General features: G+C 40.6%; 1 protein-coding gene across 3 annotated transcripts in view; it reads left to right on the forward strand.

Annotated features, from left to right (window-relative positions):
- JADE3 (jade family PHD finger 3) overlaps positions 1-17,586 on the forward strand; it is a 150,096-nt gene that overhangs the window by 125,276 nt on the left and 7,234 nt on the right. For all 3 annotated transcript variants that reach the window (XM_055375642.2, XM_031006012.1, XM_055375641.1), the window contains exon 8: positions 2,526-2,642. In XM_055375642.2, the coding sequence (XP_055231617.1) occupies positions 2,526-2,642 (117 nt within the window). The remainder of the gene's footprint in view (positions 1-2,525; positions 2,643-17,586) is intronic.

The following is a 17,586-nucleotide window of genomic DNA, read 5'->3' on the forward strand; positions in this document are numbered from 1 at the left end:
GCAAATCAAAACCACAATGAGATACCATCTCACACCAGTTAGAATGGCAGTCATTAAAAAGTCAGGAAACAACAGGTGCTGGAGAGGATGTGGAGAAATAGGAACACTTTTACACTGTTGGTGGGACTGTAAACTAGTTCAACCATTGTGGAAGTCAGTGTGGCGATTCCTCAGGGATCTAGAAGTAGAAATACCATTTGACCCAGCCATCCCATTACTGGGTATATACCCAAAGGACTATAAATCTTGCTGCTCTAAAGACACATGCACACGTATGTTTATTGCGGCATTATTCACAATAGCAAAGACTTGGAACCAACCCAAATGTCCAACAATGATAGACTGGATTAAGAAAATGTGGCACATATACACCATGGAATACTATGCAGCCATAAAAATGATGAGTTCATGTCCTTTGTAGGGACATGGATGAAATTGGAAATCATCATTCTCAGTAAACTATCACAAGAACAAAAAACCAAACACCGCATATTCTCACTCATAGGTGGGAATTGAACAATGAGATCACATGGACACAGGAAGGGGAACATCACACTCTGGGGACTGTTGTGGGTGGGGGGAGGGGGGAGGGATAGCATTGGGAGATATACCTAATGCTAGATGACGAGTTGGTGGGTGCAGCGCACCAGCATGGCACATGTATACATATGTAACTAACCTGCACAATGTGCACATGTACCCTAAAACTTAAAGTATAATAAAAAAAAGGAAAAAAAAAAAGCATCCCTTTCTTTTCAGCACTCTCCCAAAGACTAATTTCACTTTGAAGCTACTTTGGCTGAGGGAGTAGGGTAAGCTCATGATAATTACGTGGTTTTAAAGACTTTTGTTTTAAAATGTCATCCTCATCCTTTCTACTTACATTCTGCAGTCTCTTCATTACACGGATGTGCTGTTTTCCAACAATATCATGGTTCCTTTGTAAATCAAATGGAAAGACTTGTCACTCCCTCTGTTTTTTATCCTTAGTTGATTAAATGAAACAACAAGGCATGTAGCACCATCTCTTAACATAATAGATACTCGATTTAGTTACTTTCAGTAGCTTTCTTTGGTTCCTAAGTAAAAGTGTCCATTACGGTAACCTTGGCTGGGCTCAGTGGCTCATGCCTGTAATCCCAGTACTTTGGGAGGCCAAGGCAGGAGGATCACTTGAGGCCAGGAGTTCAAGACCAGCCTGAGGTAACATAGCAAGACCTGGTCTCTACAAAAATAATAATTTTTAATTTTGTGGGTACATATTAGGTGTATATATTTATGGGATGCATGAGATTTTGATACAGGCATGTAATGCCTAATAATGACATCATGAAACATGGGGTATTCATCCCCTTCAAGCATCTATCCTTTTTGTGTTACAAACAATCCAGTTATGTTCTTGTAGTTATTTTTATATGTACAGTTAAGTTATTTTGACTATAGTCACCCTGTTGTGCCATCAAATAGTAGGTCTTATTCATTCTTTCTGACTATCCTTTTTGTACCCATTAATTATCGTCACCCTCCTCCCGCCCTGTTCCCCCCACTACCCTTCCCACCCTCTGGTAACCATCCTTCTACAGTCTATCTCCTTGAGTTCAGTTGTTTTTATTTTTAGATCCCAAAAATAAATGAGAACATGCAATGTGTGCCTTTCTGTGCCTGGTTTATTTCACTTGACGTAATGACCTCCAGTTCTGTCCACGTTGTTGGAAATGACAGGATTTCGTTCTTTTATATGGTTGAATAGTACTCCATTGTGTATATGTACCACATTTTCTTTATCCATTCGTCTGTTGATGGACACTTAGCTTATTTCCAAATCTTGACTATCGTGAACATTGCTGCAAAAAATATGGGAGTGCAGATACCTCTTTGATATACCGATTTCCTTTCTTTTGGGTATATACCCAACAGTGGGATTGCTGGATAATATGGTAGCTCTATTTTTTGTGTTTTTTTTAGAATCCTCCAAACTATTCTCCATAGTGGTTGTACTAATTTACATTCCCACCAACAGTGTATAAGCATTTCCTTTTCTCCACAGTGTATGAGGGTTCCCTTTTCTCCACTCCTCACCAGCATTTGTTATTGCCTGTCATTTAGATAAAAGCCAAAAATAATTTTTTTTATTAGCCAGGTGTGGTAGAGGCTGTGGTGGGAGGATCACTTGAACCCAGCAGTTCAAGGCTGTAGTAAGCCATGATTGCACCACTGAACTCTAGCCTGAGTGACAGAGGGAGACCTTGTCTCTAAAAAAAAAAAAAGAAGAAAGAAAGAAAAGTAAAAGGTAATCATGCCTAGTCTATACTCCTGCTCTCTCATCCCATATGTGAATTATTTACATCACTGGAAATGAGTGAAGGACTGAGCAGTGGAAATAAGTTTTGTTTATTCTTGATTCCATGTTAACCTTAAGAGATGTGACTTACCTCATTGTTTTGATGTTCTTAGCTTTATGTAACATCGTTTATGGTTTGTGAAAGGTACTTCTGGGATGCCTTATGGTAGTATTTTATTTGTAGGTCAGCATTGCTTGTCCTGAGAGGATGGAACCGATCACGAAGATCTCCCACATCCCACCCAGTCGGTGGGCCTTAGTCTGCAACTTGTGCAAGTTGAAGACGGGGGCTTGTATTCAGGTAAGTCCCCATGAGAAGTGGTAGAGTGGGCTAACACCAAATTAGCTGGACTCACCCTCCCAGTGAGAGTGTCCTGTCAACTGAAAGGTCACTCAGGAGATCGCCCACCCACTCTTAGGGCTCTGCCATTGTACAGACCATTTCTGGAAATCCCTTTTTTGGATATTGCCTCTGGACCATTCAGCTTATTCTTTTCAATATTCGTAGTGATAGTTTATCTTCATCCTTTGCTGTCAGAGCTGATGAATTCAGTGAGTTCTAAAGCTAGGTGATACCATCCTGGGTGGAAATCGGCTATAATTGTGAAACAACCAGGCCCATGTTCTTTTTTTTTTTTAATTTCAACTTTTATTTTCAATTTTGGGGTTACATGTGCACATTTGTTACATGGGTATATTGCATAATGCTGAGGTTTGAAATACATTTGGTTGTATCACCCATACAGTGAGCATAGTAAGTACCCAATAGGTAGTTTTTTAACCCTTGTACTCTCCCTCCTCCCTCTAGTAATCCCCACTGTCTATTTTTCCTGTCTTTATGTCTGTGTATACCCACTGTTTAGCTCCCGTTTGTAAGTGAGAACATGTGGTATTTGGTTTTCTGTTTCTGAATTAATTTGCTTAGAATAATGGCCTCCAGCTGCACCCATGTTGCTGCAAAGGACATGATTTCTTTTTTTGTTTTTTTCTGTCTTTCCAACTTTTATTTTCTGTTCAAGGGTACATGTCCAGGTTTGTTACATGGGTAAATTGTGTGTTGCAGAGGTTTGGTGTACAGATAATTTTCTCACCCAGGTAATCAGCATAATACCCAACAGGTAGTTTTTCAATCCTAACCCTCAAGTAGGCCCCAATGTCTGTTGTTCCCTTCTTTGTGTCCATGCCTACTCAATGTTTAGCTCCACTTATAAGTGAGAACATGCAGTATATGGTTTTCTGCAATTAGGGGAGACGTGGATGGGATTGGGAACGGCCAGTTACCTCCAGCAAAGACACAAAGGTTGCCTTCTCTTTCCATGTTATTTCTCCTTCTATCCCAAATGTAATAAGATGGCTCTTCTGGCTAGAGGGATGGAAGGGCTGACCTTTCACCTCTCAGACCTCCTACATGTGAACTGCAAGCTGGTTGGAGTTATATTTGCCTGCCGACCTTCTTTGGTGAAGAGGGGACATTGCACAGTGCAGGGGTCCGCAACCTGCCACAGACAGGTACTGGTTCATGGCCTGTTAGGAACCGGGCCGCACAGCAGGAGGTAAGTGGCGAGCAAGTGAGCATTACCACTTGAACTCCGCCTCCTGTCAGATCAGCAGTGGCATTAGATTCTCATAGGAGTGTGAACCGTGTTGTGAACTGCGCATGCGAGGGATCTAGGTTGAGCACTCCTTATGAGAATGTAATGCCTGATGATCTGTCACCGTCTCCCATCACTCCCAGATGGGATCGTCTAGTTGCAGGAAAACAAGCTCAGGGCTCCCACTGATTCTACATTATGGTGAGTTGTATAGTTATTTCATTATATATTACGATGTAATAATAATAGAAATAAAGTGTACAATAAATGTAATGTGCTTGAATCATCCCAAAACCATCTCCCCCCAGTCCATGGAAAAATTATCTTTCACAAAACTGGTCCCTGGTGCCAAAAAGGCTGGGGACCACTGGCTTTAGGGATAATGACTCTAGGCACTTTGTGACATTTCTTGCTGTCTGGCATGATAATATTTTCCAGGCTTATCGTGTAGATTTCTTGCTCTAGACCTGGGATTAGCTATTCCTCCAAGGAACCCAGGGTCTTTCACTGGGAAGTTGTAATTGAATAACACAATCTGGACCCCCAAAGGCCCTTTTAATTTTTTGGATTCATTCTTATATTTGACAGAATTGGCTACTTCCTCTTTTTTTTAACCTTTCTTGGATGATTTTATTTATTTTAACTATGGCACTTTAAAAATCATAAAGGAAAAATATTTAAAGGAAAACTCTTTCCATGGAGACTACTACCCTAGGACATTGCCTGTGTGTTTATCTAAGCTCTCTCCTGGTTGCTGCCCATGTGTGAGTCCCTTGAGGGCCAAGATTATGCATCATTTTTCTGTGAATTTCCCTGGCACAAAGTAGAGAGCCTGCCCATTGTTAGTACTTAATTATGGTTTATCAAATAAATACATTCATGTTTTATTGTACCATGGATTCATTTGTGATATGCATTTCCCCCTCTAAAAATAATATATTTTTCATTTTTCAGTTATTGGTCATTTTATAGTAGCACATTGGATTTATATCCAGTAACTTATTTTCTTTATTGTGGTCACTGCAGTTTCCCCCATTTTTGCTTTTGTTGTGGGACAGGGTCTCACTCTGTCACCTAGGCTGGAGTGCAGTGACACAATCATAGCTCACTGCAGCCTTGAACTCCCAGGCTCAAATGATCCTCCCGAGTAGCTGATACCACAGGTGCACGCCACTACACCTGGCTCATTTAAAAAAAATTTTTTTTGTAGAGACAGGATTTCGCTGTGTTGTCCAGGCTGGTCTCGAACTCCTGGCCTCAAGTGAGCCTCCTGCCTTGGCCTTCCAATCCAAAGTGCTGGGATTACAGGCATGAGCCACTGTGCTCTTTTTTTTTTGGTCCGAGTCTCTCCTTGTTGCCCAGGCTTGAGTGCAATGGCGCAATCTCAGCTCACTGCAACCTCTGCCTCCTGGGTTCAAGTGATTCCCCTGCCTCAGCCTCCCAAGTAGCTGGGATTACAGGCACACACCACCACACCCAGCTAAGTTTTTGTATCTTTAGTAGAGATGAGATTTCACCATGTTGGCCAGGCTGGTCTCGAACCTCAGGTGATCCACTCGCCTTGGCCTCCCAAAGTGCTGGGATTACAGGCATGAGCCACCACACCTGGCCTTTTTTTTCTTTTCTTTCTTTTTTTCTTTTTTTTTTTTAAAGAGAGACAGAGCCTTGCTTTGTCACTTAGGCTGGAGTGCAGTGGTGAGATCATAGCTCACTATAACCTTGAACTTCTGAGCTCAAGCAATCCTTCCACCTCAGTCTCCCAAGTAGCTAGGTCTGTAGGCACATGCCACCATGGCTGGCTAATTTTTTTGTTTTGTAGAGATAGGGTCTTGCTGTGTTGCCCAGGCTTATTTTTTTCTACAATAATTAGTAATTGGCAATAAGACTTTGGTGAGAGAAAATATTGGCCTTGACCTTAACAGACCTGGATTTGTATTACAGCCCTGATGTACCACATTCTGCCACTATTATGGTTATTTATCTATGAGTTTTATCTGCCCTAGTAGACTGTAAACTTAGACTTTCATCCTTAGATCCCCTATACCCGAATCTAGTAGACAGACAATTAATATTAGATTGATGGATGGATGATGGATGAACAGTTTGAGAGATGAAACATTCTGGTGTAAGTTTCTCATTTGCAGAGCAATGATTCTTACTTTCATTACTTGAGTTCAGCTTCTTTATTTTATAAAGGTCTTACCAAATTGAGACTCTTACAATTTTGATTATAAGGAATTTCATTACAGAGACTCCTCTGCATGAGGAAAGGGGAGGAAACGTAGAAAGGACTTTGTCATACAGCTTGGGTGCCAGCTCAGCCACAGTAGAAGAAAGCATCAGATAAGATTCCTAAGGTTCTTGACTCCAGGCCTTGGGTCCCAGATAGTATCTCTGGACCCACCCAAGGCCAGGAGGAATTCGCCACCCTGAAAGGAAGGACACAAGCCTTGCTGGATTTGCCACCTACTGATTGTAGAGCCCTTGGGATGTGAACGAACATAGGTAGTAGCCAGGCAGTGATCACTGCAGGCCTTGGGCGAGACCCAATGCTGTGCTGGCTTTAGGTCTGACTGGGTGTAGTCCCAGTGGTGGTGGCCATAGGGGTGCTTGTATTAGCCCTCCTCCATCTCCAGGCAACTCAGCACAGAGAGAGACTTCATTTGTTTAGAGGGAAGTAAGGGAGAAGAACAAGAATCTCTGCCTGTTAATCCAGGGAGTTCTTCCAGATATTACCCAGTAACACCAAGGTAGTATATCTACAAGTCTGCAAGAGCCATGGCATTACTAGGCTTGCGGTGCCTCCTAAAGCAGATATGGCTGTAGTGACCAAAGACTTAGATCACAACACCCAAGTCCCTCTGAATACCTGGAAAGTCTTCCGAAGAAGGATGGATACAAACAAGCCCAGACTGCAAAGACTACAATAAATGCTGAGTCTTCAATGCCCAGACACTGATGAACATCCACAAGCATCAAGACCATCCAGGAAAACATGACCTCACAAAATGAACTAAATAAGGCAACAGTGATTAATCCTGGAGAGACAGATATATAACCTTTCAGATGGAAAATTCAATGTAGCTATTTTGAGGAAGCTCAGCAAAATCCAAGATAACACAGAGAAGGAATTCAGAATCCCATCAGGTAAATTTAACGAAGACATTGAAGTAATGGAAAAGAGGCTGGGCGCAGTGGCTCACGCCTGTAATCCCAGCACTTTGGGAGGCCAAGGCGGGTGGATCACAAGGTCAGGAGATCGAGACCATCCTGGCTAACATGGTGAAACCCCGTCTCTACTAAAAATACAAAAAATTAGCCAGGTGTGGTGGTGGGCGCCTGTAGTCCCAGCTACCCGGGAGGCTGAGGCAGGAGAATAGTGTGAACCTGGGAGGCGGAGCTTGCAGTGAGCCAAGATCATGCCACTGCACACCAGCCTGGGCGACAGAGTGAGACTCCGTTTCAAAAAAAAAAAAAAAAGAAATAATGGAAAAGAATCAAGCAGAAATTCTGGAGCTGAAAAATGCAATTGACAGACTGAAGAATACATCAGAGTCTCTTAACAGCAGACTTAAGCAGAAGAATTAGTGAGCCTCAAGACAAGCTATTTGAAAATGCACAATGAGAGGAGACAAAAGGAAAAAGAATGAAGCATGCCTACAAGATGTAGAAAATAGCCTCAGAAGGGCAAATCTAAGAATGATTGGCCTTAAAGAGGAGGTAGAGAGAGAGATCAGAGTAGAAAGTTTATTCAAAGGGATAATAACAGAGAACTTCCCAAATGTAGAGAAATGTATGTCAATATTCAAGTACAAGAAGGTTATAAAACATCAAGCATATTTAACTGAAATAAGACTACCTCAAGACATGTAATAATCAAACTCCCAAAGGTCAAGGATAAAGAAAGGACCCTAAAAACAGCAAGAGAAAAGAAACAAATAACATACAATGGAGCTCCAATACATCTAGCAGCAGACTTTTCATTGGAAACCTTACAGGCCAGGAGAGAGTGGCATGACATATTAAAAGTTTTGAAGGAGAAAAACTTTTATCCTAGAATAGTATATCCAGTGAAAATATCATTCAAACGTGAAGGAGAAATAAGGACTTTCCCAAATAAACAAAAGCTGAGGGATTTCATCAACACCAGGCCTGTCCTACAAAAAATGTTAAAGGGAGTTCTTCAGTCTTGAAAGAAAAGGATGTTAATGGCAATAAATCATCTGAAGGTGCAAAACTCACTGGTAATAGTACACAGAAAAACATGGAATATTATAATATTGTAATTGTGGTATGAAAACTCCTATCTTGAATAGAAAGACTAAAAGATTAGCCAGTCAAAAATAATAATTACAACAACTTTTGAAGACATGGACAGCATAATAAGATGTAAGTAGAAACAGCAAAAAGTTAAGGGGATGAAGTTGAAGTGTAGAGTTTTTGTTTTCTCCTTGCTTCTTTGTTAATTTGTTTATGCAATCAGTGTTAAGTTGTCATCAGTTTAAAATAATGGGTTATAAGATATTATCCGCAAGGCCCATGATAAACCTTAAATCAAAAACATACAACAGATACACACAAAAATAAAAAGCAAGAAGTTAAGACATACCACCTGAGAATATCACCTTCACTAAAAGGAAGACAAGAACAAAAGAAGGAAGGAAGAAAAGACCACAAGACAACCAGAAAACAAATAAAATGGCAGGAATAAGTCCTTACTTATCAATAACATTGAATGTAAATGGACAAAACTCTCCAAAAGACACAGAGTGGCTGAATCAATACAAAAAACAAGGCCCAATGATCTGTTGCTTACAGGAAACATGCTTCACTATACAGACACATATAGGCTGAAAATAAAGGGATGGAAAAATATATTCCATGCAAATGGAAATCAAAAAGCAGGAGTAGCTATACTTAATAGAAAAAAACTATAAAAGGAGACAAAAAGATCATTATATAATGATAAAGGATTCAGTTCAGCAAGAAGATAGAACAGTTGTAAATATATATACACCAAATTCTGGAGCAACCAGAAATATAAAGCAAATATTATTAGAGTTAAAGAGATAGACCTCAATAAAATAATAGCTAGAGACTTTAATACCTTGCTTTCAGCATTGGACAAATCATCCAGATAAAAAATGAAGTATCAGACTTAATCTGTACTGTAGACCAAATCAACCAAGTAGATATTTACAGAACATTTCATCCAACAGCTGCAGAATATACATTCTTCTCCTCAGCACATGGAGTATTCTCAAGGATAGACCGTGTGTCAGGTGCCAAAACAAGTCTTAAAATAATTTTTAAAAATTGAAATCATCAATTATCTTCTCTGGCCACAGTGGAATAAAACTAGAAATCAATAACGAAGAATTTTGGAAACTATACAAACACTTAGAAATTAAACGACATGCTCCTGAACGACCAGTAGGTCAATGAAGGAATTAAGAAGAAAATTTAAAACTGTCTTGAAACAAACAAACAAAAAAAATGGGAACACAACATACCAAAACCTATGGGATATAGCAAAAGCAGTACTAAGAGGAAAGTTTATAACAATAAGCATGTATATCAAAAAAGTAGAAAAATTTCAACCTTATGATGCATCTTAAAGAACTATAAAAACGAGCAAACAAAACCCTAAATTAGTAGAAGAAAGGAAATATAAAGATCAGAACAGAAATAAGTGAAGTTGAAATGGAAAAAAAAATCAACAAAACAAAAAGTTGGTTTTTTGAAAAGATAAAATCACCAAACTTTTAGCCCAACTCACTGAGAAAAAAAAAGAGAGAAACCCCAAATAAATAAAATCAGAGATGAAAAAGGAGACATTGCTACTGATACTGCAGAAATTCAAAGGATCATTAGAGGCTACTATGAGCAACTATATATACCAACAAACTGGAAAACCTAGAAGAAGTGAACCTTCTTCTAGAACCTACCAAGATTGAACCATGATGAAATTTAAAATCTGAACGGACCAGTAACAGATGGTGAGATTGAAGTCGTTATAAAAAGTTTCCCTTCAAAGAAAATCCTGGGACCCAGTGGCTTCTCTGCTGAATTTTACAAAACATTTAAAGAACTAGTACCAGTGTTACTCAAACTATTCCAAAAAATAGAAGAGAAGGGAATACTTTTAAACTCATTCTACAAAGCCAGTATTACCCTGATACCAAAATCAGACAAAGACACATCAAAAAAAGAAAACTACAGGCCAGTATTCTGGATGAACATTGATGCAGAAATCCTCAACAAAGTACTTGCACACCAAATTTAACAATACTTTGAAAAGATCATTCACCATGACCAGTTTATTGAGGGTTTTTATCATGAAGGATGTTGAATTTTATCAAATGCTTTTTCAGCATCAGTTGAAACGATCATATGGTTTTTGTCCCTCATGCTGAAGATACGATTTTTCACACTGCTTGATTTGCATATGTTGAGCCATCCTTGCGTCCCTAGGATAAATCCCACTTGGTCATGATGAATGATTGTTTTAAAATAACTAAAAGGGTATAATTGGATTGTTTGTAACATAAAGGATAAATGCTTGAGGTGTGGGATAGAAATTGAATAACATAGAGTGGCTAGAATAAAAATCTTGAAAAAGAACACCAGAGACTGATTTAGGAATTAAGGCATATCATTCCTCTTTGAAGAAACTTTGGGTTGGATGCAGTGGCTCATACCTAAAATCCCAGTGTTTTGGGAGCCCGAGGCAAGAGGATTGTTTAAAGCCAGAAGTTCAAGATAAGCCTGGGCACGGAAACTCTTCTTACAAATGTGGATTTGTAAAAGGTAGCATTTTTCCTCTAGTGAAAGCATTTGAAAAAGTATTTTTCTTCTACAATTCCTGAAGAATATGTAGAAAATTATTTTTCCAGCTGGGCACGGTTGCTCACGCCTGTAATCCCAGCACTTTGGGAGGACAAGGCGAGCAGATCACCTGAGGCCAGGAGTTCAAGACCAGCCTGACCAACTTGATGAAACTCCATCTCTACTAAAAATACAAAAAGTAGTTGGGCATGGTGGCATGTGCCTGTAATCCCAGCTACTTGGGAGGCCGAGACAGGAGAATCACTTGAACCCAGGAGAGGCAGAGGTTGCGGTGAGCCGAGATTGCACCATTGCACTCCAGCCTGGGCAACAAGAGCGAAACTCCATCTCAAAAAAAAAAAAAATAGTAAATAAACCACGGTGAGATACCATTTCATACCTACTAGGGTGGCAGTAATAAGAAAGGCAAACAATCAAGGATGTGGGAAAATTGGAACCCTCATGCATTGTTGGTGGAAGTAAAAACGATGCAGCTGCTGTGAAAAAAGTTTGGCAGCTCCTCAAAATGTTAAACATAGAGTTACCTTATAAACCAGTAATTCTACTCCTAAGTATATACCTGCAGTTTAAGAGATCACCAAGACCATTCTCAGGTTCAGTAATTCACTAGAAGGACTCACAGAACTCAGAAGAACAGTTATACTCACAGTTATAGTTTATTATAGTGAAAAGATACAGATTTAAAATTAGCCAAGGATAGAGGCACATAAGGCATGGTCCAAGAGAGACCTGGAATGCAGCTTCCAGTTACCCCTGCCAGTTGAGTTGTGCAGATAGTGCTTATTTCTCCCAGCAACAATGTATAATACACATAGAGTATTGCTAGCCAGGAAAGCTCACCCTTGGTGTTCAGCGATTTTATTGAGAGTTGGCCACGTAGGCATTGCTCACCATCCACGTGGCTGATGTTACTCTCCAGTCCCTCCAGAGGTCAGGCTGATAGAAGGTGCCCCAAAGTCTCTACCATAAATCACATCGTTAGCATAGACTATCTCATTTGGCCCAAGGACCCAAGGTAAACAAAGACACTCTTATCAGGCAGGACATTCCAGGGGCTTAAAGGTTACTTCTAAGGAGCTAAAGACAAACAGCCAAACCTTTTTTTTTTTTAGACAAGGTTATCCTTTACCGCACAATACCCAAGAGAAATAAAAACATATATCCACACAAAAACTGCTGCATGAATTTTCATAGCACCATTATTTCATAACAGACAAAAAGTTAAAACAACCCAAATGTCCATCAACTTGATGAAATGGGGCATATCCATACAATTATTTTTTGCCCATAAAAAGGAATGAAGTTCTAATACATGCTACAACATAGAGGAACCTGAAGAACATGCTAAGTGAAAGAAGCCAGACTCACACAGCCACATATTGTTGTAATTCCACTTATATGAAATGTCCAGAATAGGCACATCAATAGAGACAGAAAGTAGATTAGTAGTTGCTTGGGGCTGGAGTTGGTAACAGGGAGTAACTACAAATGGACACAAGATTTTGGGTTGGTGGTGATGAAAATATCCTGGGATTAGGTAGTGGCAATGGTTGCATGACTGTAAATATATTGAAAACCATTGAAATGTACACATTAAACTGGTGAACTTTATGGTATATAAAATATATCTTAATAAAGCTATTTCTGTCATTTCGGTGAATGAATATAATGACCATGCTGTAATGCACGTAGTAAAGTGTTTAAAGACACATGTATAAAAGATGCTTTGTACAAGTGCTATTTGCTTGCCACAATGAGAACAGTGCTATCTCAATTTTTTATTTTAAATTTGTAAAGATAAAAATATTTTTTAAATGGGCATAATAAAACCTCTCTATCACCTTCCATGGTTACAGTGGAAATAAGTGAGATGTATGCAAAGGCATTTTGTTTAATAGAATGCGCCAGACATATGTTTTAGAAGAAAACAAATAGGTATCTTGTATCTGACTGGCACCTTTCTTCTTCCTTTTTTTTTTTTTTTTTTTCCCCTGAGACTGAGTCTTGCTCTGTCGCCCAGGCTGGAGTGCAGTGGCGCGATCTCGGCTCACTGCAACCTCCACCTCCCAGGTTCAAGCAATTCTCTGCCTCAGCCTCCTGAGTAGCTGGGATTACAGGTGCCCGCCTGTAATTTTTAGTAGGGATGGGGTTTCACCATCTTGGCCAGGCTGGTCTTGAACTCCTGACCCATGATCCAACTGCCTCAGCCTCCCAAAATGCTGGGATTATAGGCGTGAGCCACCGCGCCCAACCCTTTTTTTTTCAGGGTCTCACTCCCATCGCCCAGGTCGGAGTTCAGTGGCACAATCACGGCTCACTGCAGCCTCAACTTCCCAGGCTCCCACCTCAGCCTCCCTAGTAGCTGAGACCACAGGTGTGCACCACCACACCCAGCTAATTTTTGTATTTTTTGTAGAGACAGGATTTCGTCATGTTTCCCAGGCTGGTCTTGAACTCCTGGACTGTAACAGTCCTTGCGTCTTGGCCTCCCAAAGTGCTGGGATTATAGGCGTGAGCCACTGCGCCTGGCTCTTCTTCTTCTTCTTTTTTTTTTTTTTTTTTTTTTTTGAGAGGGAGTCTCGCCCCGTCGTCCAGGCTGGAGTGCAATGGCGCGATCTTGGCTCACTGCAACCTCTGCCTCCTGGGTTCAAGGAATTTCTCCTGCCTCAGCCTCCCAAATAGCTGGGATTACAGGCATGAGTCACTGCACCCGGCACTCTTCTTCTTTTTTTTAATGGTAATATTATTGTACATTTTTTGTTGTTTTACAGTCTAGCTGGAGTGCAGTGGCACAATCATGGCTCCTTATAGCCTCGACCTCCTGAGCTCAAGTAATCCTCCCACCTCAGCCTTCCGAGTACCACAGGCGTGCACCACCACACTCTGCTAGTTTTTTAATTTTTATTAGAGACGAGGTCTCACTATGTTACCCAGGCTGGTCTCGAACCTTTGAGCTCAAGCGATCCTCTTGCCTCAGCCTCCCAAGGTGCTGGGATTATAGGCGTGAGCCACCATGCCCAGCCCAAGTTTTATCTTTTAAATTGCAATTTTTATTAACACATTGTAGTTGTACATATTTGTGGGGTATAATTTGATGTCTTTATATATGTTGTATAGTCAAATCAGGATATTTAGCATATCCGTCATTTCATGCGTTTATCATTTGTTTATGGTGAGAACATTCAAAAGCCTCTCTTCTAGCTATTTTGTAAAATATAATACCCTTCTGTTAACTGTCGTCACCCTGTGCAATGGAACACCAGAACTTATTCCTCCCAATTACAACTTCGTACCCATTGACCAGCATTTTTTCACCACCAAAATATATAGATCTCCAGCTATAAATACCACAGAATTACCTTTTTTTGAAAAGAGTTGGATTTTATGGCAGTTTCCTAAGAGGTATTATATTTTTCATATAAGTACCCAATTCTTATCTGTGCATTATCTTTTATTTTGTGTAATTTATGTTTATATTTGTCTCTACATTCTATAAACGTTCTATAAATTTGACCTGAGAAGATCTGTTTTTAGCTTCCCAATAGTAGTTTGATGTCACTTACTCATTCCCTTGAATAGAAAATCATTTGCTTTTTCTTCCCATATCTTTAACAGTTATTAAACAGCAAAAGAGTACTGTGCCCAACACTTTAAATCTTTTACTAAAGAATACCTTTTACTTTGTTTTTTAAACGTCTGACTAGTTTCTTAGCCAAGTGATAACAAAAGGTACCCAGGTAAAAGTACATCTTGAACTTTCATCATCCTCATTTTCGAGAGGCTTCAGTGTAATATGACAAACTTTTCTGATAGTGGTGTTAAAAGCCGGGGTGGACCATCTTAGGAGCTTCTTATCTGTAAGAATTCAGTAAGTGGCTAGATTACCACTTAATTGGAAAGTGGAGGGGGAGGTGTATAGAGTGGGGGATGGAGGCAGAAAATCAGGTACTCTAGAGGAAATTCAAGCAATAATAAATGTAAGGCTGGATTAGATGATCTTAGAATTATATTTCATCCCTGGAATTCTTTATCATATGAAATTAGTTTAAATGAAATATGGAATATGCCCCTTTAAAACTTTGACAGTTGCCAGTATTCTCTTAGATGTTGAATTTCTCAATCTAAGATGATCTATTGGGCCTTTGCATTCTTTTTGTCTTTATTCATATGTAAGAATTAACACTTGGCTTTAACCATAAGAATTCCCAATATTTCTTTAGAAATGAATCTTCCCTTACTTTCCCCACTTCCTCTACATAAACACATAGATGCACTCATGCATTTTAAATCTTTGGGCAGCAGGGTGCAGTGGCTCATGCCTGTAATCCCAGCACTTTGGGAGGCCAAAGTGGGCGGATAACTTGAGGCCAGGAGTTCAAGACCAGACCAGCCTGGCCAACATGGTGAAACCCCATCTCTACTATAAATACAAAAATTAGCCAGGCATGGTGGTGCACACCTGTAGTCCCAGCTACTCGGGAGGCTGAGGCAAGAGAATCGATTGAACCCAGGAGGCAGAGGTTACAGTGAGCTGAGATCATGCCACTGCACTCCAGCCTGGGCAACAGAGTGAGACTCTGTCTCCAAAAAAAAAAAATTAGGCCTGGCGCAGTGGCTTATGCCTGTAATCCCAGCACTTTGGGAGGCCGAGGTGGGCAGATCATTTGAGGTCAGGAGTTTGAGACCAGCCTGGCTAATTGGTGAAACCCCGTCTCTACTAAAATACAAAAATTAGCAGGACGTGGTGGCGCACGCCTATAATCCCAGCTACTCACAAGGCTAAGGTGGGAGGATCACTTGAGCCTGGGAGGCAGAGGTTGCAGCGAGCCAAAATCGCGCCACTGCACTCCAGCCTGGGCAACAGAGTGAGACCCTGTCTCAATCAATCAGTCAGTCTTTGGAAGGAAAGCTGTAACATTGTAACCATAACAAATAGTAATTAAGGCTAACTGAAGCACAGGAGTATAGTAGTCATGGGCCAGGTCCTTCCCCCTTTTCCCCCCCTATGAATAGTCAGTACATACTGCATAGTAATGCTTAATAAATGTGTTAAATCTATGACTGAATGGCAGAATATTATAAACTTAATTTCAGATTGTCTGTAACCATATTGTTCAATAGAACTTTCCACAGTGGGCCAGGCACAGTGGCTCACACCTGTAATCCCAGCACTTTGGCATGCTGAGGCGGGCGGATCACCTGAGGCCAAGCGTTCGAGACCAGCCTGGCCAACATAGTGAAACCCTGTCTCTACCAAAAATACAAAAAAATTAGCCAGGTGTGGTGGCAGGCACGTGTAGTCCCAGCTACTTGGGAGGCTGAGGCAGGAGAATCACTTGAACCCTGGAGGTGGAGGTTGCAATGAGCCGAGATTGTGCCACTGCCCTCCAGCCTCAGCAACAGAGCGAGACTCTGTCTCAAAAAAAAAAAAAAAAAAACTTTCCACAGTGATGGAAATGTTTTATATCTGTGCTGTCTAGTATAGTTAAAATGTAGCTACTGTGACTGAGAAACTAAATTTTTAAATTATACATAATTTTAATTAAATTTAAGGCTAGGCGCAGTGGCTCATACCTGTAATCCCAGCACTTTGGGAGGCCAAGGTAGGCAAATCACTTGAGGTCAGGAGTTTGAGACCAGCCTGACCAACATAGTGAAACCCCATCTCTACTAAAAATACAAAAATTAGCCGGGCATGGTGGCACATGCCTGTAATCCCAGCTACTCGGGAGGCTGAGGCAGGAGAATTGCTTGAACCTGGGAGACAGAGGTTGCAGTGAGCCGAGATTGCACCACTGCACTCCAGCCTGGGCGACAAAGTGAGACACCGTCTAAAAAAATTTTTAAAAAAAATTAAATAGCCACTCATGGCTACTTGGCCACCAAGTTGGACAGCTCAGTTCTATAACAACAATTTCACGGGGCATGGTGGCTCACACCTGTAATCCCAACGCTTTAGGAGGCTGAGGCTGGTGGATCACTTGAGCCCAGGAGTTCAAGACCAGCCTGAGCAACATAGATTCTCTATTTTTAAATATTTTAAAAAATTATTTTTGAGATAGGTTCTCACTCTGTTGCCCAGGCTGGAGTACAGTGGTGTGATCTCGGCTCACTGCAGCTTGGACCTCCCGGGTTCAGGCAATTCTCATGCCTCAGCCTCCCAAGTAGCTGGGACTACAGACGTGCGCCACCATGCCCAGAAAGCTTTTGTATTTTTAGTAGAGACAGGGTTTCGCCATGTTGCCCAAGCTGGTCTCGAACTCCTGGCCTCAAGTGATCCACCTGCCTTGGCCTCCCAAAGTGCTGGGATTACAGGCGTAAGCCACTGTGCTCTGGCCTAAAATTTTTATGTTTAAAAAAAAATTCAAGAAGTTAGGTTACTTAGATATTGGAATTCCTATGACTTTTTTAGAACTAGTGGATGCTCTAGCAATAATACTCACTTTGTGTGTTTTCTTTTGTTTGTTTAGAAACATTTTCTGAGCAACTGCTTCTTCAATAGTTAATGACAATGCAAAATGAAAGACACAGCTTCTGTTTTTAAGATCTATCCCTAAGGACTTGACAATTGTTATAGGTACAGTGTGAAAAGTACCATTTTAAAAGCATTTATAGGGTGATGTGGGAGACACAGAGAAGAGACTACATGACTGTTTACAGGAGCCCAGGAAAGCATCTCAGAAAACTTGATGCTTGAATGCTTGAGCTGAAACCTCAAAAGGAGTGTTTGAATTTTTTTTGGCCTCTGTGTTTGCTGTTTTCTGTTAGAACAGGTTTCTTGGGTTACTTGTAAAGCATCTGTTA

This window comes from Gorilla gorilla, chromosome X (assembly GCF_029281585.2).
Source record: "Gorilla gorilla gorilla isolate KB3781 chromosome X, NHGRI_mGorGor1-v2.1_pri, whole genome shotgun sequence".
NCBI lineage: Eukaryota > Metazoa > Chordata > Mammalia > Primates > Hominidae > Gorilla > Gorilla gorilla.